Raw genomic sequence first — 27071 nt, forward strand, 5'->3', positions numbered from 1 at the left:
TGCCACTCTGTGGTAGATACTGCTTCTCTTTTCCTTACCAGCTACTAAAATAATCACCTGTATAATTTTTCTTTTAACTCTGTTGCTTGGCTTGGCTTGGCTCAGTGCATTGGCTACATAAAAATCTGGTACATAGGCAGTCTTTCTGTGTTTCTGGCTGTTATATAAGGTATTAAACTCCCCTTATTGTAAGCAGCAGAAAACAATTGTGTGAAACGTAGTTTTAGAAAAAAATCATAGCTGAAACAGATTCTCTCCCCTCCACCCCCAGTTGCCTTCCTAAAGCAAACCAACATGTTAGTTTCCTAGCTGCGTGCAGTTACTCATCATAGGTTAATATGATAATAAGTTACAACAGGTTGTTCATTACTGTGCTGTTGATGCACTGAGAGAGACAACATCTAAGACATGGTACCTTCAGCCACGAGGGAAGTATGCGAAAAGCCAGTCTCCCTCATACAACCAATGAAATCTTTGCATGTAAATTAGCTGTCGAATAAGGATGGTGAGTGACTTACTTCTGATACTACTGTGGTCTAGGACTGTTGGCATGGCATAGATACATGCCTTGATGTGTCATAAGTGTAATTCCTCTGATGTCAACAAATATCTTTGAAACCCTCTGTTAAAGTGTCCCATCCTCCTCTAGTGCTGGTCCACACAGAGGATAACAACAATCTACTACTACTTTGTTACTCCATTAGCTCAAGTGGCAAAGATCTGTGGGGTGGATCTACAGGTTCAAATCCTGCACATAAGCGATATGGGTGTCAATATGATCCCACATGATTAAATTAGGGTTAATTTCAGGGTTTTTTTTTAAAACTAGAAAAATTACACACACAACTACCTTAAAAAGAACACTATTAAGATTGCAAAGTCAAATTAGGAAATTCCAGATTGAAAATTGCCCTGTGCCATATTAATTTTTGGTCCCTTTGTGTGCTTGTGCATTATGATACAGTCTTCAATTACATGATCTTGAAATTGTACTCCTATTAGCTTTTGTTTCACATATACTTTGCAGTAAGAAGAAATACAGACATGAGTTAAAGCTTTACATTTTGATGAGTAAACCCTTTAAATACTAGTAATCACCGACACCTAAAAGTAATAAGGTTGCTGTAGATTTTTTATTAGAATATATTGGGAGCAGGGGAGCCAACACCTGAACTGGAGTTCTGAAATCTAAAAGCAAACAAATCAAGGACTGTACGTATTGCGGCTTTTTTTGAGAGAGAGTTGGTCTAATGATATTGAGCGTATGATCTAGGAGCCTGAACATCATACTGCCAAGGTAAAATTTTCAAAAGCATCCATGTCCCATTTTCTGAAATGACTTAAGAGCCCAAGCCCCATTGACTTTAAATCAGACTTAGGCTCCTAAGTGCATATGTCACTTTTGAAAATGGGTCTTGGGCTCCTAAGTCACTTCGATGCTTCTGAAATTTTACCTCTAGTCATGGTTTCAATGCTGTCTTCTTTTGTGGCCTTGAATAAGTCATATAGGCCCATCAAAGAAGTCTCCAGGGCTCCATGGGAGTGCAGAGGTCCATGTGGAGGACTTTGCAGAATTACTATCTTAATCTCGCTGGGTAATTTACCCCATTTAACTATGGGGATGCTGCATCACTATCTCTCTCAGGAGCTGCTTATTAGTTTGTTCATAAAAATTTTTGAAGATGAAGAATGTTTATAATTGTTATACTACTTAAAATGTTCAAGAATCTTAAGAACAAGTAATGGTAGGAATCAGATTTCAGTCTTCCTCTTTATTTGAAAACAAAATCAGTATAATTCTTGTCCCACCCCCCTTTTTTTGGTTTGATTTTGTTTGTTTTAAGTGAAGAGTGTTCAGTCTCAAGCCTCTGAGAAACAATAGTGATCATTTGGAGGTTTTTTACCTTAATACTAGCCTTTTAACATGTTTAGTGTAGCACCTCACTGTGTAAAAATATCAAGGACTCTTGGAGTATGTCTACACAGCAACAAAAACCAAAAAACAAAAAACCCTGCGTCTGGCTCATGGTAGCTGACTCAGGTTCATTGGACTCCAGCTGTGAGGCTGTGTAGACTTGCAGGCTCAGGTGGGAGACCGAGCTCTGGGACTCTCCTACCTCACAGGCTCCCAGAGCCCAGTCTCCAGCCGGAGCCCAGAAGTCTACAAAGCAATGAAACATCCCCACAGCCTGAGCCAGCCATGGGTGTCTAGTTGCTGTGTAGACATAACCTTTGAGCGGTCTTTCCTGAAGGAAAGATTGGGGAAGCACCAACGAATGGACCACATTGGGAGGCAGAGAAGAGGCATCATGGTCAAACCTCTCATTTGTTCTCGAGTCCCAGCTTTCAGTCTTGTCTGTGCTTAAAAGTTTTGTTTTTATAGCTACACAGGCAAAACCATCCTAGTGTAGATTCATTTATACTGTCTAAAAAGTGTTTCTGCTGATACAGCTTATTCTGATTCGGTGAGCAAAATAAGCGATACCAGAAAAAAAGCATTTTTTGCCAGTATAACTGCTTCTACAGAAGGTCTTTTGCCAGTATAGCTACGTCGTAATAAAAATCATTCCCCTTACCTGACATAGCTATGCTGGTAAAACTTTTAAGAGTAGAATTGGTTTTTATATATATAAAAGAAAAAGTTGGAGTTTAGCTGTTATGACTGCAGAATAAAGCTTCAAAATGTGACCTGAATGTAACTGATGCAGCAATACATACCTGAATCTGCAGAGAGCCTGAAACAATCTCTCTTGCTCTACACTGCCACAGTCATTTCAATGAGTACTGACTCATTTGCAAATGAGGGCACCTTAAATGTCTTAAATTTTCACGGCTCTTCAAAGCGTTTTAAAAGGAGGATAAGTATATTATGAACCATTTCCCAAGGTGGGGGGGCAGGAGATGGAAGATATATAAATGAAAAAATATCTGTTGATTTTAATGTGTCATATCGGAATTTTAGGGGTGTGTGATTAGTTTTATTTTTCTGAAGGGGACCTTAGTTTTAAAGTTTCAAACACTGACCGAGAGAGAAATATATGGGTACAAAAAAAGAGAAAATGTTTAGAGGGGTAATGAGTGAGTGTGTTTTATAGCATGCTTAGTAAATGTCTAATATAAAATAACTGCCTGTGATTTTTTTTTCTGTTTAATTAGTTAGATGTGTTTCATTCCATTTGCAAAATTGTTAAAAGACTCTGTAAAGGCATTTCAACTCTGTAGTAGACTATTTCTTTGGATTTTTATTATAAAAACTTATTTGTCCACAATAATGTTCTTGTTCCAATCTAGAACATCTGCTGAAATTACAAATGGAAGAACTTGTAGAATTTCTTCAGGAGACTCTATCAAAGGATTTCTTCTTAGAAGATGACTTTGTAATAGAGCAGCTCCAAAATTCGATGTCTGAACTGAAACGAGCAAAGTTGGATTTACCAGCAGCTGGTAAGAAACTTCCACCACACATACTGATCTGTACCTTAAGAACTTTTTTGGACAAATTAAGTATATAGTTGCGCACTTGTAAAGCGTTAATTGCCTGCCATTAACATCCATGAATACATTGTTTCCTCATCACTACAAAGTGGTTTAAAAAAAAAAAAGGTTAGCACTTTATTGCATATATATGCAAAACACTTAATCTTTCTAGGTTCAGGTAACTGAGTTGAATTAACTTTATTAAGTTGAACTTTTAAAATGGGATGTTTATAAGCAAGAAGATAAAAATCAGGGGATGCTTACTTTTCAAGCCAACAGATTTCGGTCCAAGGTTCTAGATTGTTGTGTAGATTAACAACTGCACAAACTGCTATTCCCCCGAAATATAACCAGAACAAAAAAATCCTCCTTTTAGTCAGATACACCCTTTGAATGCCTTCTAGCTAGTCAGACTTCCTAGATCTTGAACTGATTCACCTCCTCCTTTCCCTCAAAAACTTTGTCTCTATGTTCTGTAGTGGAAGGAAAGGGGTGTTTGTTACTTTCAGCACTATGTATGATTTGCGTAATGGAGCACTCCTTTCTGTGTAGATATTCTTTCACCTTAAAAAAAACAAACCAAAAAACAAAAACTCCATCTTTAAAAATATCAAATTATCTTATGATGATTTACAGCTCTCTATAGCTATAAATAATACAATTTTATTATACACAAAAATATGTTAAAAGAATATTATTAAGGTTGTAAAGTCAAGCACTCAAAAAATAGGAAATGCCAGAATTAAGGTTGCTCAGACCACATTAATTTGGCCTCCTTCCGCATATGCATTGTGATACAGTCTTTAATTACATGCTCACTTGTTATTTTTTATCCTTGTTCATTGTGTGGCCCTGGACTTTATTTAGTGCACACTATTCAACTGTGCTCCAAAAACAGAATTATTAATGTCCTCATGCAGTTTCCCCCTCCCACCTATTTGTTCAGTCTATTTCTCCCATGCAGTCTGGTTGTTGTCCCCTCTGCATTTGAGTCAGGCTTCTTGCTCCACATTGCCTGGATGCCAGCAAGAGAGGTCATTGTGAGCACAGGAGAAACAGGCTCCCCACCTCAGTTCCAGGGCCAAACGCACCACAGCCCAGAGCAGCTGGCAGCTGCAATTACGGGAAACTCCGGCTTCGCACCTCTAGCCCTGGGATGGGGCACGCTTAGGTGCTCAGCAACAATGGCACAAGTGTACTCTGAAAGCTAGAGCTTTCCAAAGACAGTCACCAGAATTTTTTTTAACATTGCAAAATGTATTTTCCCTACATTTGGTCTCAGATACTGAACTGTTTTGGCTGAAATTCTCCACAAAAATTCAGCTGGAGGAAGATACCCAACATGGAAATTCTCCATGTTAAAGTTCAGTAAAGTTATAAGACCCTGCTTTGTGTTGCTTATCATGGAAAGGGTTGGACTGCTTTAATAACACGCAGTGCTACTTACCCCAGTATAGGCTAGTTCTGAGCACTAGAAGGTGGGAGCGTCTCTCTCCTGTGTTCCTCCTGCTGACACCCAGGCAGCTTGGAGAAAGAAGCTGCCTGACTCGAATGCAGAGGGGATAAGAGCCAGACTTGTAGCTTGTGACAAGGAGCTTGTGGGGTGGGGGACTTGGACTGGAGGATGATGAGGAAGGCAGCTGGGGCTAGCTGGGCAAGGAGACTAGGGCTGAGAGCTAGGGGGGAGAATGGGACTGGGTGGGCAAGGAATCTGGGACTGGGAAGTACTGGGGCAAATGGAAGGAGGTGAAGGGGAAGGAGGACAGATCTGATGAGGAACCACAGGAGAAATGGGAAGAAAGGTCTGTGACCACTAGACCACGCTCCTCTCCAGATCCGGAAATGGAACCCATGATTCCTTAGTCTCACCATTCTTCTGCTGTCACCAAAAATCTGTGAAACCCACTGGCCAAGCATCTCTTTCATCCCCTTCTAGTGCTGGTCAATTCAGAAGATGACAGCAAACTACTGCTGTGAGTTATTCCATTAACTCAAGTGGTAGTGGTCTGTATGGTGGATCTTAAGGTTCAAAACTGCTGATGACCCAGGTGATGTCAACATGGTGCCACATGATGGAGTTTTTTCAGTTTTCTTTTTTAAAAACCTAGGAATTACACACACAAAACTAAGCTAAAATAACGTTATAAAGTCAACTTATCAAAATTTAAGAAATTCCAGAATAAAGGTACCTGAGCAACATTAATTTGGCCTTTGCACTTGCATGTGCATTATGATACAGTTTTTAGTTACATGATCTTAACGCTGTTTTTTCCACGGGACCTGTTCCTCATTCAGGTGTGTGGTGTGTTATGTATTTGTGGGGGAAGTATGGGTTTTTACATTATCCTATGAGGAAGATTAATATTTAGTGTTTATTTTTTGGAAGCAGAAGAGAGTTGTGAAGTGCAGAATTTTTACTGTCAGCGGAAATATGGTGTATGAGTGTTAAGAGATGTCCCCTAACTTGGCATTTCCTTGCTGTTTAGGGTTTATTTTGGGGGGGATGGGAAACTTAATGAAGTTTTTGTTAATGAGAATTTCCAAGGGTTTTAATAGGACAATTAATAGGATAAGCAACAAGGGCAGTAAGGTTGGACATTAGGAAAACCTTCCTAGCTGTCAGGGTGCTTAAGCATTGGAATAAATTGCCCAGGGAGGTTGTGGAATCTCCATCATTGGAGATGTTTAAAAGCTGGTTAGGCAAACCTGGGATGGTCTAGATAATACTTAGTCCTGCCGTAAGTGCAGGGGTCTGAACTAGATGACCTCTCAAGGTCTCTTCCACTCCTACGATTCTATGGTTCTATATTAGAGAGTCAAGAACCCACTCTGACTTCCCCTGAGGTGTACAGGAATATGGAAGTAGCTGGAGATGTCTGAGGTGGAGATCAGGGGACAGAATGATCAGAGGGAACAGTGTGGACAAGGGAGGCTTCGAGAACAAGAACATCTTGGTATGTGTCTCGCTACCCTGGCATCCCCAGGACACTGATGAGGCAGAGGAAGCGCTTCTGGAAAAGGGATGATTGGGTACTGGTAGAGAATGGGGACTTGTTTTCCCCCACAACTCATCTCATCCTGGTGACCAGGGAGATGGGATGGGGGACTCTAGTTCTCCATCAACAAATGAGATGGGACAGTTTAGTGAGCTAACTAGGCAGTGGGTTGTAGGGTCCGTCCTTACCTAATAGTTTCAACACATCCAGTATTCCTGGGTTAGGGAGCCTGTCAAGTATGGTATTTGCTCTGCTGGACCAAGCACAGCTCTTCAGCTCAGAGGTGCCTCTGTCAATGCTCCATGGCTTTGACAGAAGTATGAGAGTCCCCTGCTTTGGAGATCACAATTCCTCCCCTTTGGGAACCCTATTAACCTCTCCTCCCCTGCCCCATCCCTCCTGGCCTGCTTGAATGAGCCTGGGTTTGTAGCATAGAGGAGATATGCACACACTGGTGTTCATTGTCTCTTACTTCAAGATGAGGGAGGGAAGCAAGAACCAGGTCGGATAGGCCTTCTCTCCCAATTTTCAGATTCCTGTTGAGAGGAGAAAGAGATTAAGTGAAGTTTCCCAATCAGATGTATGCTCCAGTGGGAGTCAAATAATCTGTGAAAGCATTTTCCATTTGATTTTCTTCTTCTGAAGGAGAGGTGTCAGACTGAGGGAGACTGCCCTATGCTGTTTCTCGTCATGATAGAAATCATGTTTCTCTTCTGTGTGTAACCCACGTTTATACAGTGTTGCTCTAACCCCCTTCTAGGGGCTAGTCCTTATACAGGGCTACAGCCTTTGTCTGCAGAAGCTGGGTTCTTTAGGTCAGGCAGTAGGGGCTCTTCCTTTTACATCCAGAGGTCCCCGGTTCAGGCCTTGCTGCTGCCCACTCATCCTGGAGTGTCACTTCAAAGCAGAAAGAAGGATTGGGTTTATACCAAGTTCTCACCAAGGGTAGTGAAATAGGACAAGTGTTCAATCCTAGGTCTCCCTTGGGAGGGGAGCAGGCATGTTCTTTAAGGAAGTGAGGTGTGCACTGGAGATGCATGTATTTGAGTGTTTGATGTATCACAGAGGAAGGGGAGGGGGGCTTGGTATTTAGGAGTAAATATCTCTGGGGAATGATAACCCATGGAGGTACAGGGCATGTATCTCTACCATAAGAAATTATGGAGTTGGAATACAAGTTATACTCCACAGTAGACAATGCAGATCTTCAGAGTAGCAGCCATGTTAGTCTGTATCCGTAAAAAGAAAAGGAGGACTTGTGGCACCTTAGAGACTAACAAATTTATTAGAGCATAAGCTTTTGTGAGCTACAGCTCACTTCATCGGATGCAGTGCAGATCTTGTTTGTTAAAAGGTGCGGCTCTTGAGCCAAGAATAGTTTGTTTTCAGAATTTCTTTTGCTCTTACTTTTGGGTAGCCAAAGTACCACTGATGTGAAAAAAATAACTATTTTTTAACATGGGGTGTGCTGCTACTTAGGTAAGATCACTGCAAACAAAGGTAACTGTGTTTTATTGCTGGATGGTGGGGGGGGGGGAGACTTTGATTTTCTTTTATTTCTGCCTTAGTAGCCTGGGAAACTCTCTGTATGTGTGGCATATTTTTGTTTGGGGTGAGTGGAAATATTACTCGCTTTTTTCACAAAATAAATATAAAATACCTTTATCCTAATCCTCGGAAATCTAGCAGATTTGTCTCCTGTTATCCTTAGCTGAGTAAGTCTGATGCCTCGTTTGTTCTTTATGTGAATTTCACAAGCCTTTGGTTTTTCTTCACTCTGATGTTCATTTTGGTTTTTTCTAATCACTGTCTTCAGGCAATAATATTTTTCTACAGGCTCTCAGCATTCTCTTGACATTTAACCTTGCTCAAACCTTGTCTGTCTGATTCAGCTACTTGCGTGCTCTTTAGCCTTTTTATTTATTTATTTATTTTTTAAACTTGTCAAATTAAATAAATAAATTTTAAATAATAAATTTTGTAAACTTGTCAAATTACTATATGCCAGGTAGCAATGCATAGAAAAGCTAGTCTGGGCATGTAAGCATCCATTAGAGTCGGGGGGGGGGGAAAAGTTTGTTTTATCTTTTTTTCCTCAACTAAAATTGGAGAGAAGTACTATTTCCCTTCTTACATTCTTGCACTGAGCAACAATAACATCTTTAATTGTTATGAACTAAAAACCATTTAAAAAGAACATAAAACTATAGCCTTCATCAGACTGTATCAGTCATCCAAAAATAGCAGAGAGCTAATTAAGCTCAGCGGAATTCTCCATCTGTCAGTCTCTGTTAGTACAGGAAAATCCAGACACCCTGTTTGGGCAGGCTGTGGTCAAATATCAAAAGAGGTATTAACTTTGCCCAGCACTTAAAGTAATGCAAGTTTCCTCCTGGAACAGCATTCCCTTGGTTTCTTCCTGTGTGGCTTTAAACTCAGAACCAAAGAGCTCCCTTTCTTCAGAAGAAGGGCAGGGGGATGAAGAGGCAGAAAAACGTCAGTATTTGGGGTTTTTTTGTTTGTTTGTTTAAATGGTTTTCCTACGTGTGTTGAGATGAAGCCATTAAATACTTAGTGTGAACATCCAGGTTCCAGGAGCACAATGAGATCACAATCAAGTTAGTTGCCATGGAGCTAGCCATAAAGCATAGGGCACCCACTGAAATGTCAAACACCAAAGCCAGGAATATTGTTCATAGAGCAGATTGCGTATCTGGCAGAATCCTCTCGTGAGTCAATCTGTGCAGGATGGCCTCTGCTAACCTGGTGGAAGCTTTAGGAATGTGGAGTGCTTCAGAAGATGCCTCATAGTTTCAAGCCCCTCCTTTCATCAAGCCACCAGAAGGACTACAAATGCTCACGTAGAGGCAAGCAACCCTTCTGAGATTTCTCCTGTGCATCCCCTCAAACAGTCTTAGCAGAAGAGAAAACATCATCTCCTGGGGCCATTGCAATGCAGTGAGGGGTACACGGCCAAGAAACAACTTCTGAAATCTGCTAAAGCACACTACCTCTAAGTCTGCATGACTCCAATCTCCATCCTCCTGATGGACCCTTTTGGAACAGGCTGTTACTCTGTGGGTACTTTGCTCTGTAGAGCAATGAGTAATGGAAGTAACTCATTGAGTTATGCCACTGAGTTTAAAAAAAAACAACAACAACTTCGCAACACAGATTCTTTACTTCCCAAGTTTCAAAAATACTTTGAAATTCTCCTAAATTATGAGAATAACTTCCCACCTATTCTCAGTTAGTCACAGAATCAGTAACAAAATCAATGTGCTTCCAAGAGGCCAGCCTCCACCTTCTCTGTAGACCTTAGGCAGTTGGGTGGAAACTGGATCCTGAATCTAAAGTTCCTGAACAAGTCAGTCAGGTCAGAATTCAAAATTTGAAGACCCTGAAGTCCACTCTTGCAGCAACCTACCATCCATATTGTGATCCACAAAGCACAAAAGTGGTCCCAAAAATCATCCTGTGACCCAAATCTCGCATTTCTTCATGTCTGTAAAGCCTTCAATGGAGCTACACCAATTTACAGTAGCTGAGAATTTCTCCTGAGGTCCTCTAGTAGGCACTGCTCCATTTTACATAGCCACTATTTCTGTCAAATTCCAAACCTAGAATCTGCCTTTGTCATTTTACACTCTGTGTGTGTAGTAACCCTTGCTTTAATGTTTGGCTGCCTCAGTTGCACCCACATTTCTGGCTTTTCTGTGTGCAGAAAAATTAGTGGGAAGTTTGAATATCATGTTTTTCACAGGTTTTGTTTTTCAGTTTCATATTTTTCTATGAATACTGCAGCCAGGTATGTAATATTTTAGTGATAATCTGCCAAAGGATGTATGCCATTAGCTGTAAATGTTAGACAGTGAAATGCATCTTATGACACTGATGAGGCAACAAAATTATGAAACTCTGCTTGATTTACTATTTCTAATGCTACGTATCTTTTATTGTTTTTTGTTTCAGAGGAATTTGGGATTTTTCACTTATATGTTTGGAGAAAACAAACGTAGCTATTTTTTTATTTTTGTACTGCACTTTATTTATTAACCAACTAAATCAAAATACATTTCTATCATGTGTTTCTTATAATTTTTCTAGTGCTTGTCTGATGTGTGTTTTCTGATGTTTAAAAGAATAGTAGGGCATGGAATGGTGTTATTTCCAGCAATTTTATATATTGGTTCTGCACTATTTAAAAATCTTTTATTGCTTGACCTCTTTAGTTTGCACATTTTTAGATCACTATAAATGAAATTATGATGCAACTGCTGGTGGGTCACAGTTTTTTTAACTGAATCTTTCAGTGCAAACAAGAATTTTTCTCAAAAGTGTAAGAATTAGTGATATAAAATGTAATGTGATTATAACTAGAAAATGACTATAAAAAAGTCACCTTGCTTTGACACAAAACTACCCTGTGAGTCTGCTAAGCATTTTTAATTAATTGCATTATTTTTATTCTAAATAAAAATGTTTATAATTATAAAGTGAGTTTTTGCTACCATTGGCACTGCAAACCTAACATAGCTACAGAAAAGCAAACTGTGTATTCTCGTCTGCCTCATGCTCCATCATCAAAATTGCCATCCAAGTTATAACTACAGAATCCCCTTTTGTTGATGATGGCATTTTGTGGAGCAAGAAGGTAGTCTGACTTTCTGATAGCAACTTGAACTTCCGGTACAATCAGTAACATTTTAAAAAGTCCATTTTGACTTGTAAATGGAGCAAATAAGATGGAGAAAGTCACTGATGCTAAATAAACACAAAATACCAAGATGTCATTTTAACTGAATAATTTTTCTGACCCTTTACCATGCTTGAAAACTGTATTAGAACAAAGTGTGTATATGCTTGCGCTGAAATTAAGGACTAGACTGTTGTTCACCGGAGAGAGCACTTAAAGCTCTCTACTCCAGTTATATGTCTGTTATTCAATACAAGAAGCTGTTAGTGCCTACTGAAGCAATTAATCTGTAAAGTCTTGTAGTTGGGATTGATTTCCACTGGGTGGTGACAGAGACTTTTTAGATCAAGAGTAAATCAGTAGAATAAAAACCCTTTTAATGTGACTCTAATTTCAGATCATTTTAGGAATAGTCGTATTGTTTTCCCCCATTTTTTGCTGCTCTCTCTGGTTTTTGGTACTGATGCTGAATGGACTCCCCTAACTTTAGACATAGGACAACCAAATCATTACATGCTTCCACAAAAAAATGGCACTGTATCAACTCTGTAGTCAGGGCCGGCTCTAGGTTTTTTGCCGCCCCAAGCAAAAAAATTTTTGGCTACCCCCCTTGTTGGCCGGAATGCCGCACCTGGAAATGTGCCACCCCTGGAAATGTGCACATAGGCGCCGACTCCATGGGTGCTCTGGGGCTGGAGCACCCCTGGGGAAAAAATTGGTGGGTGCTCTGCTCCCACTGGCAGCTCCCCGCCCTCACCCACCCAAACTCACCTACGCTCTGCTTCTCCTCCCTCCACCCCTGGGGGAGGGGGGAGGAGGGGCGGCGGCGTGAGCCCCCACCAGAGCAGGGTAAAGTCAGCACCTATGAGTGTGCTGCCCCTGGAAATGTGCCACCCCAAGAACGTGCTTGCTTGGCTGCTGCCTAGAGCCGGTCCTGTCTGTAGTTTCTCATGCAGAGTTTCTATCAGATTCCTTTTGAGGAAGGCCCAATAATTAAATCTTTTGTTTAGTTTCTTGGTATGTTAAAGGGGAGGAGGAGGGAGAAGAATACAATTTCACACCTCACTATGGATCTAATAGTGGCAGGCTAAGAAAAATCCAGTTGCCCAGAAAGCTCCAGAAAACAAAACCAGCACATTTGGGCAATAATAATGTTAATTATTACTACCAAAACAGCCACCGGCAGACAGTTTCCACTTCATGTTTTCTGTTTTTTCAGTTGCCCTATTAATATTATCTTTTGGTGCAAATGCATCTTAAAGAGAAGATTTGTTAACCTTTGTAAACTATATAAAAATACCCAGCCCAGAAACTACTGCTAACACGATAAAAATGGGCCCTGCAGTCAAACAAGTGAGTGTGCCTTGAATGTTCGTAAACTCAATCTTTGGACCAATGGTGGAAACAAATTCCAGTTAAGGCAGCAACACTGAGACCACCTTGTTGCTAATTCTTAGGTGTTCAGATCTGGGGACTCTTAGCAATTGATCTTAAAAATCGCAGTTGAAGGGGTCAAGGTAAAAGTGTGCCTGAGGCTGCAGGTGAAGCTTTAGGCGGAAGTGTGGTGGAACATGATGCAGAACTTGCAAGGGAATATTTGGCATGTTACTGTGACAAGTCATGAGATGTTTTATTTGCATACTTTTTCTCAACAGAGGGGCTTGCGCATTCTCTCTCTGTTTCTATGGTTATTTGCTTGCTCTTTCACTCTGGGTATTTATTTTTATTTTTTTTTCTCATTTTGCTTTTTTTAGAGGTGAGGATGTGAACCTGTTTTTCTTTTTCCTCTGTTCCTACCAGCACCCGACATCGTGGTCTTCCTGTTCGCTACTACCCCCCAAGTGTCTCCTGGTATTTTATCTCTGGCTTTTTCACTACATTCATGTACATGATTTGCATGCTTTCTTTGTGAGTTTGAGTCCTATGTATTTGCATTAATATGCATGGTGACGGGTGTGCAAATTATTCTTCCTGTTTTTATTTCATATGCCTCAAAGGATTTCATTTTCTTTAATTTTAGGTTAATTTAAGAGCTCTTATTGTTTTCAAGGGCAGTAATTTATTTTTGGCATCTAATGCAGTTGATAGCCCCCAAGAATGATTGTTTGTTGATTTCTAGTAGGTATTAAACACACATTTTATACCTTAAAACAAAGTGCTTTTTCTTTAGGAGGTGGCAGTGGTTTGGAATATGCCTTTATGCTGTAAGATTCTTGTTTGTGGTCCATGCCACTACCCCATCACTTTTGATGATGTCTTTAGTCCTGGTTGTGTTATGGTAAGAAGTGGTCAAACCTTAGTGAATGTTAATCTGAGCATGACTGAGCCTGGGATTCAGGTATGTGTTTTGCTGCTTTGCCTGTTAGGAAAACTTAGCATAGCTAACAGAGTTTAGTAAAGTGGCTGTATCTAAAGGGTGGAGTGCAAATGCTTATTGACTGATCCAGACAAGACTTTCGATGGTTGAGTGTGAGGCTAAGTTAATTTGTGTTGTATGGAGGCTTTATGATGAAGATGTAAAGCTGTCTTTTTTTTTTCATCCTATATCTTATCTTTTGTTTTCTATGCAGACTCTAAGCTCCAGTATCATCAAATCATAGAAAGCTAAAGCCTGGTATCACATTATTAGAGTGCCCACGGTTTTATCTTTCTAAAGAACAGTTGTAGGCTTGGAACATTTTGGCTTTTACTCTGGTCTTAGAATTCATTCTAAAGTTTAACAGCTTCACAGTAGTGTTCCATAACTAATATTACGGTGTAGGGTTGTTCTGACATCCTTTTTATAACTATAATTCAGGTTATTGCATACATCATATAAACCACACACACCAATGCTAATGCACTCTGTTACTGTGGACTATGAGAGAAAGATTACAGAAAATAATCTTCAAAGCAATGTAGAATTCAATAAAAAATGTCTGCAATAGTCTCGCTTGGGTTTTATGAAAGCTTAATGGTAATTAAGAGATCTTAAGTGTGTCAAATTAAAAAAACCAAAAACTTATTGTTCAACCAAGCACATTTCAAAGGATTCCAATCTGCTCTATGTGACTTTCTTCAAGACTGTAAGAGAAAGGAAAACAGTTGATGCTTTTAACTGTGTATATGCAAATACAGAAAGCATTGATGTAGGTACTGGAAGAACACTGGAATGCATATTTAAATATGAATGCAACTATTTATTGTTTAAAAATAGATGGAATAGTGACATTTCAAGCATGGAAGACATTATTGACAAAGGAGGACTATTTTTTCTTAAGACGACGTTTATTGCATACAAGCACATTAAATTATCTGTGTTAAAATTACACCATTATAGTTATTGGTTTCAGAGTAGCAGCCATGTTAGTCTGTATCCGCAAAAAGAAAAGGAGGACTTGTGGCACCTTAGAGACTAACAGATTTATTTGAGCATAAGCTTTTCTGAGCTACAGCTCACTTCATCGGATGCATTCAGTGGAAAATACAGTGGGGAGATCTATATACACAGACAACATAAAACAATGGGTGTTACCATACACACTGTAACAAGAGTGATCAGGTAAGGTGAGCTATTACCAGCAAGAGAGTGGGGGGCGGGGAGGAAACCTTTTGTAGTGATGATCAAGGTGGGCCATTTCCAGCAGTTAGCAAGAATGTCTGAGGAACAGCGGGGGTGGAGGATGGGGAATAAACATGGGGAAATAGTTTTACTTTGTGTAATGACACATCCACTCCCAGTCTTTATTCAAGCCTAAGTTAATTGTATCCAGTTTGCAAATTAATTCCAATTCAGCAGTCTCTCGTTGGATTCTGGTTTTGAAGTTTTTTTGTTGAAAAATTACCACACACCACACAACAGAACTACTAACCCAGGAACCTATCCTTGCAACAAAACCCTTTGCCAACTGTGTTCACATATCTATTCAGGGGACACCACCATAGGGCCTAATCACATCAGTCACGCTATCAGAGGCTCGTTCACCTGCACATCCACCAATGTGATATATGCCATCATGTGCCAGCAATGCCCCTCTGCCATGTACATTGGTCAAACTGGACAGTCTCTACGTAAAAGAATAAATGGACACAAATCAGACGTCAAGAATTATAACATTCAAAAAACAGTCGGAGAACACTTCAATCTCTTTGGTCACTTGATTACAGACCTAAAAGTTGCTTCAACAAAAAAACTGGATACAATTAATTTAGGCTTGAATAGAGACTGGGAGTGAATGGGTCATTACACAAAGTAAAACTATTTCTCCATGTTTATTTCCCCCCCCCCCCCCCCCACTGTTCCTCAGAGTTCTTGTCAACTGCTGGAAATGGCCCACCTTGATTATCATTACAAAAGGTTTTTTCCTCCCGCTCTCCTGCTGGTAATAGCTTATCTTAAGCGATCACTCTTGTTACAGTGTGTATGGGAAGACCCATTGTTTCATGTTCTCTATGTATATAAATCTCCCCACTGTATTTTCCACTGAATGCGTCTGATGAAGTGAGCTGTAGCTCACGAAAGCTTATGCTCAAATAAATTTGTTAGTCTCTAAGGTGCCACAAGTCCTCCTTTTCTTTATGCGAATACGGACTAACACGGCTGCTACTCTGAAACTTTTAGGTCTGTAATCGAGTGATCAAAGAGATTGAAGTGTTCTCCGACTGGTTTTTGAATGTTATAATTCTTGACGTCTGATTTGTGTCCATTTATTCTTTTACGTAGAGACTGTCCAGTTTGGCCAGTGTACGTGGCAGAGGGGCATTGCTGGCACATGATGGCACATTGGTAGATGTGCAGGTGAACGAGCCTCTGATAGTGTGGCTGATGTGATTAGGCCCTATGATGGTGTCCCCTGAATAGATATGTGGACACAGTTGGCAACGGGCTTTGTTGCTCTTACAACAACCCATAACTCCTTACAGATCACCTGAAAGTTGCAAACTACTTAACAGCATATAAAACCGACATCACTTCTATATAAGTGATATATATCACTATCTAATGTTACACAAACTTTTTTTTTTGAAGGACATATTGTATGTTTTTGCTTCGCAATTCAGATTTCATTCTTATCATTAAAATACAGTTTAGTATTACACAGAAGTGCTTCATTTTTCTGAAATGCTGCACTCCTTAATTTAAAAAAATTAATTGAGACAAATAAGATGGGAAAAACTAATGACATATGGCTCTCGTGTTGCGAATATTTATTAAGGGTGAAATTCATGCCTGTGCAGAAGACAAGCACAAGGTTTTAAGTTCTGCATACACCCTAGTTGGAGGGCATAAGTGGGACATAAATGATTTAAAGGTTTTGCAGAGCCTCTGTAGGGAGTGAATTCCACCCCAAAAAGAATATGGGACAGTTTTTTAACTGTGTGATGTAGTGTTCAGTATATTGTCTTGGAAAGCCATCTTTATGAAGAAATCTCTCAGCATTCTTAAAGCACCTTTCATCATAGTTTCTATGTACTCTATATGGATTGTGTAAAAAAAACAGAACCATGCAGAATAACATTCAGTTCTTTCTTACTGATCATGTCATCTGTGCGATTTGAGTGCACTTGCTGATTCAGGTTTTCTAAGACATTTGTGGATTTTCTATTAGCCCCTTCATAATTTTTCCTCTCTTTTTTTCTTTTTCTGTGTCTTGGAAATTTGTGGGAAAACCATTGTAACTTAACTTTATTTTCTTAATCTTCAACTTGAAAGTTTCACTTATCTTCTTTTGAAATATAACTGTAAGAGTGGCACGATCTGCATAGGGATGCTGGACTCTTCTGTGACCTATCAGGTTAGCAGGAGTTAGTACCCTGCATAAATGAGCTGAGTGAATTCTGCTGACTCTTTGTGGCAGGAAGCTTGTTAACTTTGCCAAGTTATGAGACCTTCTGATTAGAGTATAACCAGTGATAGACACAGGAAAACTTAAGAACAGTCAGGCTGGAAGGATTAAGTTTAGGCTGATGTTTGTTTTACATTACCAGTGCAGCAAGACCTCAGGCAGGGGGTAAGTTTGACCTTACACAGCACTGTAGACTTCATTTGGAGCAGAAGGAAAATGACCACGAGCATACAATAAGCATGAAACTGGCATTAGTTAGGCAAGTAGCAAACAGAGACTTCTCTGTTAAACTCTCATTTTGTTACTTTATCTCTCCCACCCTCATCATGTTTCTGTTTTGTTAACCTGTCACCTTCTGCCTGACACCTAGACTGTAAATTCTGTTTTTATTTGCCTATGCAGAATCTAGCATAATGTGGCCCTGATCCTTGATGGCAGTTCCTATGTGCTATCCAATGATGATCTGTTTCTGCCATCCCCCTCTAATGAGAATCAGCTGTCAAAGAGTTAACTCGTATTATTGTTTGTACAATTTCCATGATGTGATTAATACTTCTAAGCAGTATATTTTAGAGAGACAAGTATGTCTGAGTGTTTGTTCAGATGCACTATACAGATACGCAGAATGAATTGTTCGTACAAATAACTGGTGACGACAAGATGTTAACCTTTAACTTCAGAGTTTCGAGTGATAGACGAAAGTTGCATGGTCCTGTGTCTCTACTGCCTCAATGAGGATCAAAATACTAAATTATTTCTCTACCAACCATTTTACATAGCTTTTCTACATAAATTTTCAGGAAAACCAGGGCTTTTTTTTCTGTCCTTTTACTTAGTAAGCTGATATATGATAGAGTTTATTTGGCTATGCTGTCTGATTTTTAAAAGTTACAGGCAAATTTTCAAACAGATTGTGTGGGAGATGCATTTAAAAATTAAAACTTTTTTCTGTTTATAATATGAAAGAAATTGCTGTGCATAGGGAAGCTACAATTTTATGAGGTGTAGAAATAAGATTAAATATTTACCAGTATAAAATAAATATTTACCAGTATTAATTTAGAAGGGGGAAATAGCTATGACTGCTGAAAGGAGAGAGTAATTTGAGCAGAAATGTTGGTATAAATAGTCATATAGGCATTATCAGACAGGTTGTATAGTTATCATTTCTCTGTTTATAATTAAGTCTTTTACAAGGTTACAATCTGGAATATTGTGTCCCCTTAAGAGACTGACATTTAAACACTGAATGACATATGTTGTGCTCATAACCAAAAAAGAACTCTCCACTTATATGCTGCTCTTAAGTAAACGTTGTTGTCTTTCACTGCCATCTTAGTCAGAACAGAAATATCAGTGTTCCCATTTGGCATTCAGATTCTGTGGTGATGGAGACCGTAGTAGTACCTAGATATTTAAATAAATTCTCTTCTAACTACAATGACCATAAAAAGAACGGAAGTTAAAAAATGAAGGTGGTAAGCATAATCTTTTAGTTATACTGTACTTTATGAAAAGAGGCTGATTGGCTGATACAGTAGTTACACTTAAATGCTTTGTCTAATGTAACCATTAGTCCATTTTAGTGAACTTACTGTTCAGTGTTTAACAAAAATCTGTGTTTAAAAAATAAAAGCTCTTGTATAGTTTGGGTGTATAGCTACGCTGGGTACCCATTTTTCTTGTGTTTTGAAGTCTCTTGGCCTTGTGTTTCACCTTGCATGATATAGTTGTCTAGCATAACTGCACACCTGATTGCATACTTATACTAACAAAGTTAAGAAACAAGCATTTATATGCTGAATTTATTTCTGACTTCCCGGGGTCGTTAGTGTGTGTGTGTGAGAGAGAGAGAGAGAGTGTGATGTAAAGGGCTTCAAAAATTTGCCAGACAGCTGCAAGCCAGTGGTCTAAACCTAATAGGCATATTTTAATAAGGAAGAAGTAGGAGCTCAAGGATAATGGCCTTGTGAGAAACCCAGCATCTCACCTTCAAATGCTGAGAAGGAGGATGGGACTGGGTTTCTTACCAAGGTTTTGTCCCTCAACCCCTGTTAGGACTCAAGGTAGAAGGTCACTAATAAAATTGAAGTCTTCCTTCTCTATGTATCTTTTGGAAGGGAGAAACCGCTATCTCTTTCCCCTTCCTCCAGAGCCTCTTAACTGCTTCAGTGGAATGGGACTTCACTAATCTACTCCTCCCCACAAGGTTTTTCTGGGGATGAAGAGGGTCCCCTCCATGAATACTCCAGTACTCCACTGCTAATTGCTTTCCCAAGCAGCAGTCATGTAAAAATGACATGACATATCCCAGTTTCACTTCTTTCCACAATGTTCAGTATAACAGTGGTAAAACAGACCAGGATCTTGTTAATTGCACTCTAGTGCTTGGGAAAACTCTGAGCAGCAGGATAGCTGCTGCAGACTCAGGGAGGCAATTAATGCAGTATTGAGTGCATATTTAGTTCTACTAGTATCTTTGAAACTGTAAAAGATAGGAATTTAGACAAAGTGTACCTAAAATCATATTTAGGCACTTAAACAAGTGGCCTGATTTTCAAAGCTGATAAACTCCTATCAAAGCTATATAAAGTACGTTTATATGTCCATAAATATGTACATTATATATGGACCAGAACAAAAACCCTAGATCCAAATATAACTGAACTTTGGGTCTGAGATCTAAATCCAGAGTTGAATTTGGCTGGACCTTTGTCTTTTATGTATTTTGTTTTATTTTGTTTGTGTGTGTGCGTGCCTTTGTGTGTGTGTTAAACTGGCACACACAGTTCAAGAAGCCTCAGTTTACTTTATTTCTTCTTTTTTAGGTAAAGAAGATGAATTTCCAAAGAAGCCGTTGGGACAAATTCCATTGGAACCTCAGCCTGCCATGCTTAATCTTACTCATATGCTCAATGGACAGAGCAACGCTAGTAGTTCAAGAACACAGACAGCAAGGAGGACAGAAAGGAGACTCTCTCCTGAAAAAGTACAAGAAAATTCACCAAATAACCGAAGAAGAATGAATTTACTGGAAAGGAAGCCTTCTTTAAAACGACAAAAGCCTGGACCAGTAGACCAGAGTGGGCTATCTAAGAAAGACGTAGATATCAGAAAAAAGCCTCAGTCAACAGTACAAGACAATTCTAGACAATATAACAATGCAGCTGCTAACCAAAATTCTAATGCTACTTCAGATACAAGAAGGGAATTTGTACCTAAATGGAATAAACCTTCAGATATCAAAGTTATTGAAAAGACTACAAAACTTACTGTGGAGATAAAAGGTAGGTCAGTAAACCATGCTATGTCAGGTACGCCACCAAGTCCTGGTGAACCACAGCCATTGAATGTAAAGCAAAAGATGAGGGGTTTGGATGCTGATGAAGGTAAGCGAGGGTCTAACGCATCGCAGTATGACAATATTCCAGGTGTTGACCATGAGAATGAGAATCCTGTTGAGGAGATGCTAGAAAGAGCTCATCCGCAAATTCCCAGGAATGTAACATACTCTAGCAGTCCTAGAAAGCAAGGTGCAAAAATTCCTGGCCCACTAAAAATATCCAACAATTATGCCATCAGTTCCCAACCGAGAAGCCCAAGATATTCATCTCAGTCTGATGGGTCAGATCACAGACCAAGTGTTAAACAACCACCACCATCTTATAGTAACCCACCTATGTACCATGGAAACACTCCAAAGCATGCCTCCAGCCCAATTAGTGCAAGTTTTATACCTTCACAGTATAATCATGGGAATCGAACCAACACTTCTGGTAGACCGTATGGTTCTATCTTTTCAACAGATTTTTCTCCAGATATACCACATATGAACTCCTATCCTGCCAATCGCCAAAATCCTATTTCTCCACCTTCTAGTCGAATAGAAGTCTTACCTGTTGATGCCTATCCTGGCAACTCTAGATCACCTGCAGGTGTCAAATTTATAATTCCTCCAGTGGATTATTTGCCAGACAACAGAAAGAGGCCGGATGCTGTTTATATGTATAGACATGAGATACATGGGCAGCCCTGGAACCAAGATGCTAACCAAAGCCACTTGGGTAACTTACAGAAGTATCCAGCCTTTCAGCCAACACCTGTTCAGGACCATAATCTTCCAAATGTTTCTGTGGATAGTCCAATAAGATATAGGACTTCACCAACCTTGGAAGAACATGGTTCAGCACAATATCAATATTCAGGCCCACCAGCCCCTGCTCAGCACTACAGAAACCAAAATGATGGGATGTCTATGCATGAATCAGTGCTTCTGTGAGAATCAATCAATGCTAACTAAAAAGCAAGAGCTGAAAACATTAGATATATATTGCTGTGTTTATAATTGTCCAAGTCAGTATTTTATACAGAATGTGGGCAGTTCATGCAATTCTCTGATAAAGTAATAACATTATTTCAAAGCAGTTTTAAACTTTGGCTGAAAGGTAGTTGAGCTTTTAAACTTGCATTGAACCTATTGAAAGGGATCTGATGCACATAAACATAGCAATAGTAGAGTCGTCTGCAAAATGTGTCTAACACTACCATGTTTCTGAAATTTAAATAATTTGCACAGAGCTATGATATTTCTGCCTAGCAACTGTAACACATTTGCAAGCTGTATTTTGACTGACATTAGAATGCAGTAAGTGTGCTTGTGCAAATACACAACCATGTACATGGAGAAGAACTAAAGAGTCTAAAATGTAGATGCATTTACTCTTGAGCTAGGTTAGTGAAGTACTTTTATTTCAGTTTAATTATTTTCTTTGTAATTTATTTGATAAATGACCCATTCATTTTGGATGGCCTTCCCTGTCTTTGTATACAAACTGCTTCAGTAACCCAGGATCTGATTGAAGTTGAAGAGATGCTCTGGGTTGTTAATGTAATCTTACATGGGATGCTATTTCCCAGTTAATCTCCATTCCTTTGGCTGCTATCTTGCCTTTCCCTCAGCCAGAAGGAACAGACAAGCAAAACCATGGAGCCAAAAAGGGTGTCACTCTGTTCTGGCTGACAAATGGTGCTTAAAATCAGGGCAGTCTGAGCGTAGCAAGTCTTTAGGGTATGGGTGAACTTTCAGCACGGAATCTGTACCTTTGTACCCAAATCCAATGTTGCAAAGCAATGCTTTGTGTTCCCATTTAAGTCCTCTGAACTATTTGAGCACAACGTATACAATGCTAGAAGCAGAAACAGAACTGCATTCTCATGGCATGCAGCCTTCCCATGGGATCTAACTTAGCAAACCAGTCATAGTGTGAGCTACTGGATTGCCAAATAGTCCTCTTATTGGTACAAGAGTATTGCCCGTCACTTGAAACTTGGGGGCAGAATATGGAGGTTGTGTAGCTATTTTGACCCTCTGTGTATGGCGTAGGGTTGCCAACCCTCCAGGATTGCCATGGAGTCTCCAGGAGTTAAAGATGAATCTTCAATTAAAGATTGTCATGTGATGAAACCTCCAGGAATACATCCAACCATAATTGGCAAACCTAGTGCTATATGCATGCATTCAGTGCTCTTTCCCATGAGCTCGATAATGTCCGTTCAATGACATTTTGCTTTTGCCCTCCTTTTTCCAGAAAGCAATAGGTTCATGTCCAGGGTTGGGCAAGTGCTGCTGCACTGTCAGGCCATTGAGAGATTGTGCGATGTGCAACCCTGACTGTTAATAAGAAGCTTAATAGACTCTTTGTCATTAAATATTTTTTTTAAAATTAGTGTTTGCAGCCTTTTGTACTCTACATTCTCCTTGGCTTTCATCCACTGTGAAAAGAAAAAAATTGCAGATTAAGTGGCGTACTTGGGGTGCAGGCTTGTGAGCTGCTGAATGTAGGAATTACTAAGCACTCTGAACTCTCATTGAAGTTAATGAGAGCTGAGGGTGACAAGCCTCTTGCAAGACTGAGTCCTTAGAGCTTTTAACAGAAAAGATTTATAATACTTAAATACCAAAACACTGGTAGGTTCTGGGACGCTTAAAAATCAGTCTTTGTTTGGGGAGGTTTTTGTCATTTGCATTTTCTTGGGGTGCGTTAGCTAAGTACATTGAACACTAGAAAACAGAAAAAAAATTCTGTTAAAGAAGGAGCAGTAGTGCCTATTCTTGCTGCAGGTTAGCTGTCTAGGTTTTAAGGTACAAAAGTAAAATGTTTTTTTTTAAAACATGGAAGTAACGTTGAGTATATTTCACACACTTCTTTTGTGTATATAATGAGCGGTGTAATTTTTAATGAACTGGGCAGTTTTATATTTTAAAGATTGCAAACTGCAGTGAAGTAACAGTAGCTAAGCACTACACTGAAAAACTCTAAACTGAAATTGAGATGATGAATATTACTTGGGCTTACCTTAGTTCCGATTGCTTATAGCAGCTTAGCAATGTATGTATATAATGTGGTTAAGTGTAATAATCCCAAAGTTTTAACCATGGTTCTGTGATTCATAATAAATAAAGCTGTACAATTTACTTTGTGCTAGCAGCCTGGGACTGCTCCAAAATATGTATCAACACTAGTAAATACTGTAGATTTTTATATATAAAATATATACACACTATTTTCTTATGTCATCTGCAACAGTTTTTTAACTGTGTATTCTATTTTGATGTGGTTGCATTTTTAACATGTATAATAATAATAAAGTCTATGTTATGTGTCTTTTTTACCATGTTTGATTATGCTTGTAGGCAAAAGCCATAATTCTGGTCTTCCCAGGATAAACTATTATTTTTTAAAAATTAATGGTATACTCTTGTATAATGTATGCCCTATTTAATTTGTCTGTATGTGTTTTCTTTTAGACTGAGCAATATCAATATAATTCCTAAAATGCCTTGTCATTGTTTCAGAAGTTACCGAGTATTGATTGTAGTCTTCTTCATCGCGAAACGTAGCCCTCAGCAATGGCTTTAGAAACAAGGAGTCTGAACTGTCATCATAACTTTCCTGCCCTATCCCAGTGTTCTCACCCTATGTCCGTCAACAGCAGTGGACTTATTGACATGATAGGCCTATAAAATTTTACTAATCAGACTGAAAAATATAATTTTACTAAGGATTTATATAGCAGAGTGATCTGAACTATGCTAAAGGGAAACTGGCACATCATAGTTTATAGAATAAAAGTCTTATTTATGGGTAAACTTCATCTGCCTATTTAAGGTAAATGCATTGCAAGCATCAAAGGAATTATTCATGTTAGTTACCAAAAAGCTCAATATTACAGGCCACAGTAGGAGACAACTCTATCTGTAGCTTGCAGTAAGAAATTCTGCATTGGCTGGTGTATTGGATTAAATGTCCTGATTGGAGCTTTTCCTTCTCTGCTTTTTATAATTCTAAAACATGCAAACAGTAAATATAGCTCCACAAACAAATTTAGGGCCCGTTTTTTCCTTCAGTAAAACTGGTGAATTCAGTGGGAGTTGTATCCCCATAATTGAGAGCAGAACTGAGCCTTTATGGTAAAAGTAAAACACATCCCAACATCCCCCACAAAAATAAACAAATTTAAAAGTGCCAGCACTGATGCTGAGGAGCTTAGCAACTCCTGGGCCATGGCTTAGGAGAGCTGTCTGAATGTTAGTCAAAAATACACCCTTGAAGTGAACCACTCAATAATTCCAGAATTAGATTTGAACAGTAAACAACATCAAAATGTCAAAAAGGCAGAACAGCCTAGCAAAGCAGAGAGGTAAATCCCTTTGATTCCCTGAGGAACACATGTACATTTTCCAAGAAGATTTTTTTTAAAGATTCCTACCCTGAGTTTCACATTATCCTAGATATGACTTTGAAATTGGACTTGCAAATTATAGATTTTTTTTCTCCCTCGTGAGTCCCATTACACTGCTTGCATAGTATATGCCACCAAATGCCCACCTTTTCTTTTCCAGCAGCGTGCGTTCTGCTGCCAGTACTTCAGTGAGGAAAAGACCCTTTTTATAGTTCTGTAAACATGGCATGCGTATGAAGATCTGTGAATGTAGCACACTTAAAGTTTAACATTTTAACCTGCATAGTTTGTCTTAGCATTTTCCTTTTAGGGGATGTCAAGCCAACGCAAATGCTTTTCAATGCACTGTCACAACAAGGAGATAGCTAGATCAGTAACAAAAAATCAGAACCATGATGGCAGAAATTTGAACGTGGCCTTTAAAATGGTTGCCACATGTATCAGGCATGAGGAAAGAAACTGTTTTGGGGCTGCTTTGTGCCATAAGGAATTTTTTCCTGGAACAAAGAACCTGAGTTCTCCTGAGTTTCTTGGTTCCTCCACTGCCTAACGTTGACTAGTTTTGTTTGTATTTATATTGTAATGCATCAACAGAAAACCACTCATGCTTTTTACAGGTACAAAAACTAGAGAGTTTGAATCTTCTGAGAACCAACATTTCATCCTCTGGCTTTTGACACTGATTTTGAAATTGGTTTGTTCTGCTTGTGTTGTTTGGGTAGGTCAGACAAAACTAAGCTGTCTGAACTTCATTTTTCTTTTCTCCCTTCATTCTGGTAACCTCCCTTGACCCATTCTCTGGACTTTCCTGAACAACTGTGTTCCATTCTTACTCATCTACTGCTATTCATTGGTAATGCTGTCAAGATGGTTAAGACAACAGAGGTTACCATGTGTCTCTTCAGCCTTTTCCAGATAATGTCCAAAGCAAAACTGTATTCTGTGCATTGAATGCATTTACCCACAGGCCTTAATGATAAAAGTTTATTTAGGGGCACGGTAACATATTATACATGTTCTAAGCCTCTCTTGTTGTGGAAACTTTTTTTAAGGGGGTTTTAAAGGCTTTCTGAAGTGCATGTAAGTGAGAGAGAGTGTGTGAAATATTGGTGCTAATCTCTGAAGATCATGTTACACTTCAAAAATACAAAAGAGGTAGGGACAAATTCTTTCTTGGATATGTATGCACATTTCCCTTCACCACTCCACTTATTGTCTTTGTCTCATCTTTTTGCCTCCCTCTCTTGCCACTTTAGCTCTGACTGTGATGCCGGTCTGTCTGCTTTCTTTGTCCAAGAACTCTTTTAGAACAGTGGCTAAAATGATGCTGCATAGGGAGACAACACATTTGAGGTGAGATTGGAGTTATGGAAACTGCTAAGGATATTATCTGGGGGTCTCCCTCCATATTTAGCAATGCAGGTGCAATTCAGAAGGGGAATCGACTAGATAAAAGGTATGTCAGCCTTCTTAATGGATATTAAGATATTCAGTATAGTCTGAATTTGCAATGCCTTTTCTTTTGGGAAGATGTGTTCAAGATAATTATGAACAGGTGTCTTCCCCACTGTGCTCCAAATGCAGTCGATGCAACGGTTATTTTTATTCACAAAGAACTCCAAATTCAATGAGACAAAATCCAGGTCAAGCCCATGCTTGTCTATTCCTGGTGTTTCCTCTCAAGGGCTGTTCAGCCCACACCCTTGATCCTCTGTTAGCGACATCTGCCTCTGCTAGCAGTTAATGAGCCACCTGCAAAGATTGAATCAGAAAACCATACTTTAACATTTTCCATCATCATCACCACCTACTAGGTAGGGAGGGCCTTTGAGGCAAACAGCCATCCTGTTATACAAACCTTGTAACTGTGGAATCCAGCACAAGCATCAGGTGAAGTGGACACTTAGTGAAAATTATGCCTGAGTACCTGCAATAATTTGAGTTTTGATCATAGGTTGTAAAGAAGATGGCCTGAATTTTCAAAAGTGACTAGCAATTTTTGGTTGCCGTCAATTTTTGGGAGCCCAACTGGAGACACCTTCTGGGGACCTGTTTTTCATAACATGCTGAGCACCTACCCTCTGAAATCGGGCACCCTGATGTGCAGGATCATTCACTTAAAAAAAAAAAGAAATTGGGCAGTGGATCCATTTTGGAACCCATGTGAGTGTAAGGGCGTGTCTACACGCAAAACACGGCAGTGGTGCTGCTGTAGCACTTCAGTGAAGACGCTACCTAGACTGACAGGAGTTCTCCTCCCATCAGCGTAGGCACTCCACCTCCCCAAGAGGCAGTACAGAATTCTCCCATTGACCTAGCGCTGTCTACCCCAGG

At 39.4% G+C, this 27071-nt stretch overlaps 1 protein-coding gene across 7 annotated transcripts in view; it reads left to right on the plus strand.

Annotated features, from left to right (window-relative positions):
* Positions 1–23761, plus strand: part of USP6NL (USP6 N-terminal like) — a 218382-nt gene extending 194621 nt beyond the window's left edge. For 6 of the 7 annotated variants that reach the window (XM_048836606.2, XM_048836611.2, XM_048836608.2 and 3 more), the window contains 3 exons: positions 3292–3444; positions 12970–13020; positions 19823–23761. In XM_048836606.2, the coding sequence (XP_048692563.1) occupies positions 3292–3444; positions 12970–13020; positions 19823–21273 (1655 nt within the window). In that variant the 3' untranslated portion in view covers positions 21274–23761. The remainder of the gene's footprint in view (positions 1–3291; positions 3445–12969; positions 13021–19822) is intronic. The other variant, XM_048836605.2, reaches the window with a different exon arrangement.
* Positions 23762–27071: the final 3310 nt, after the last annotated feature.

This window comes from Caretta caretta, chromosome 1 (genome assembly GCF_965140235.1).
Source record: "Caretta caretta isolate rCarCar2 chromosome 1, rCarCar1.hap1, whole genome shotgun sequence".
In the NCBI taxonomy this organism is placed as follows: Eukaryota; Metazoa; Chordata; order Testudines; family Cheloniidae; genus Caretta; species Caretta caretta.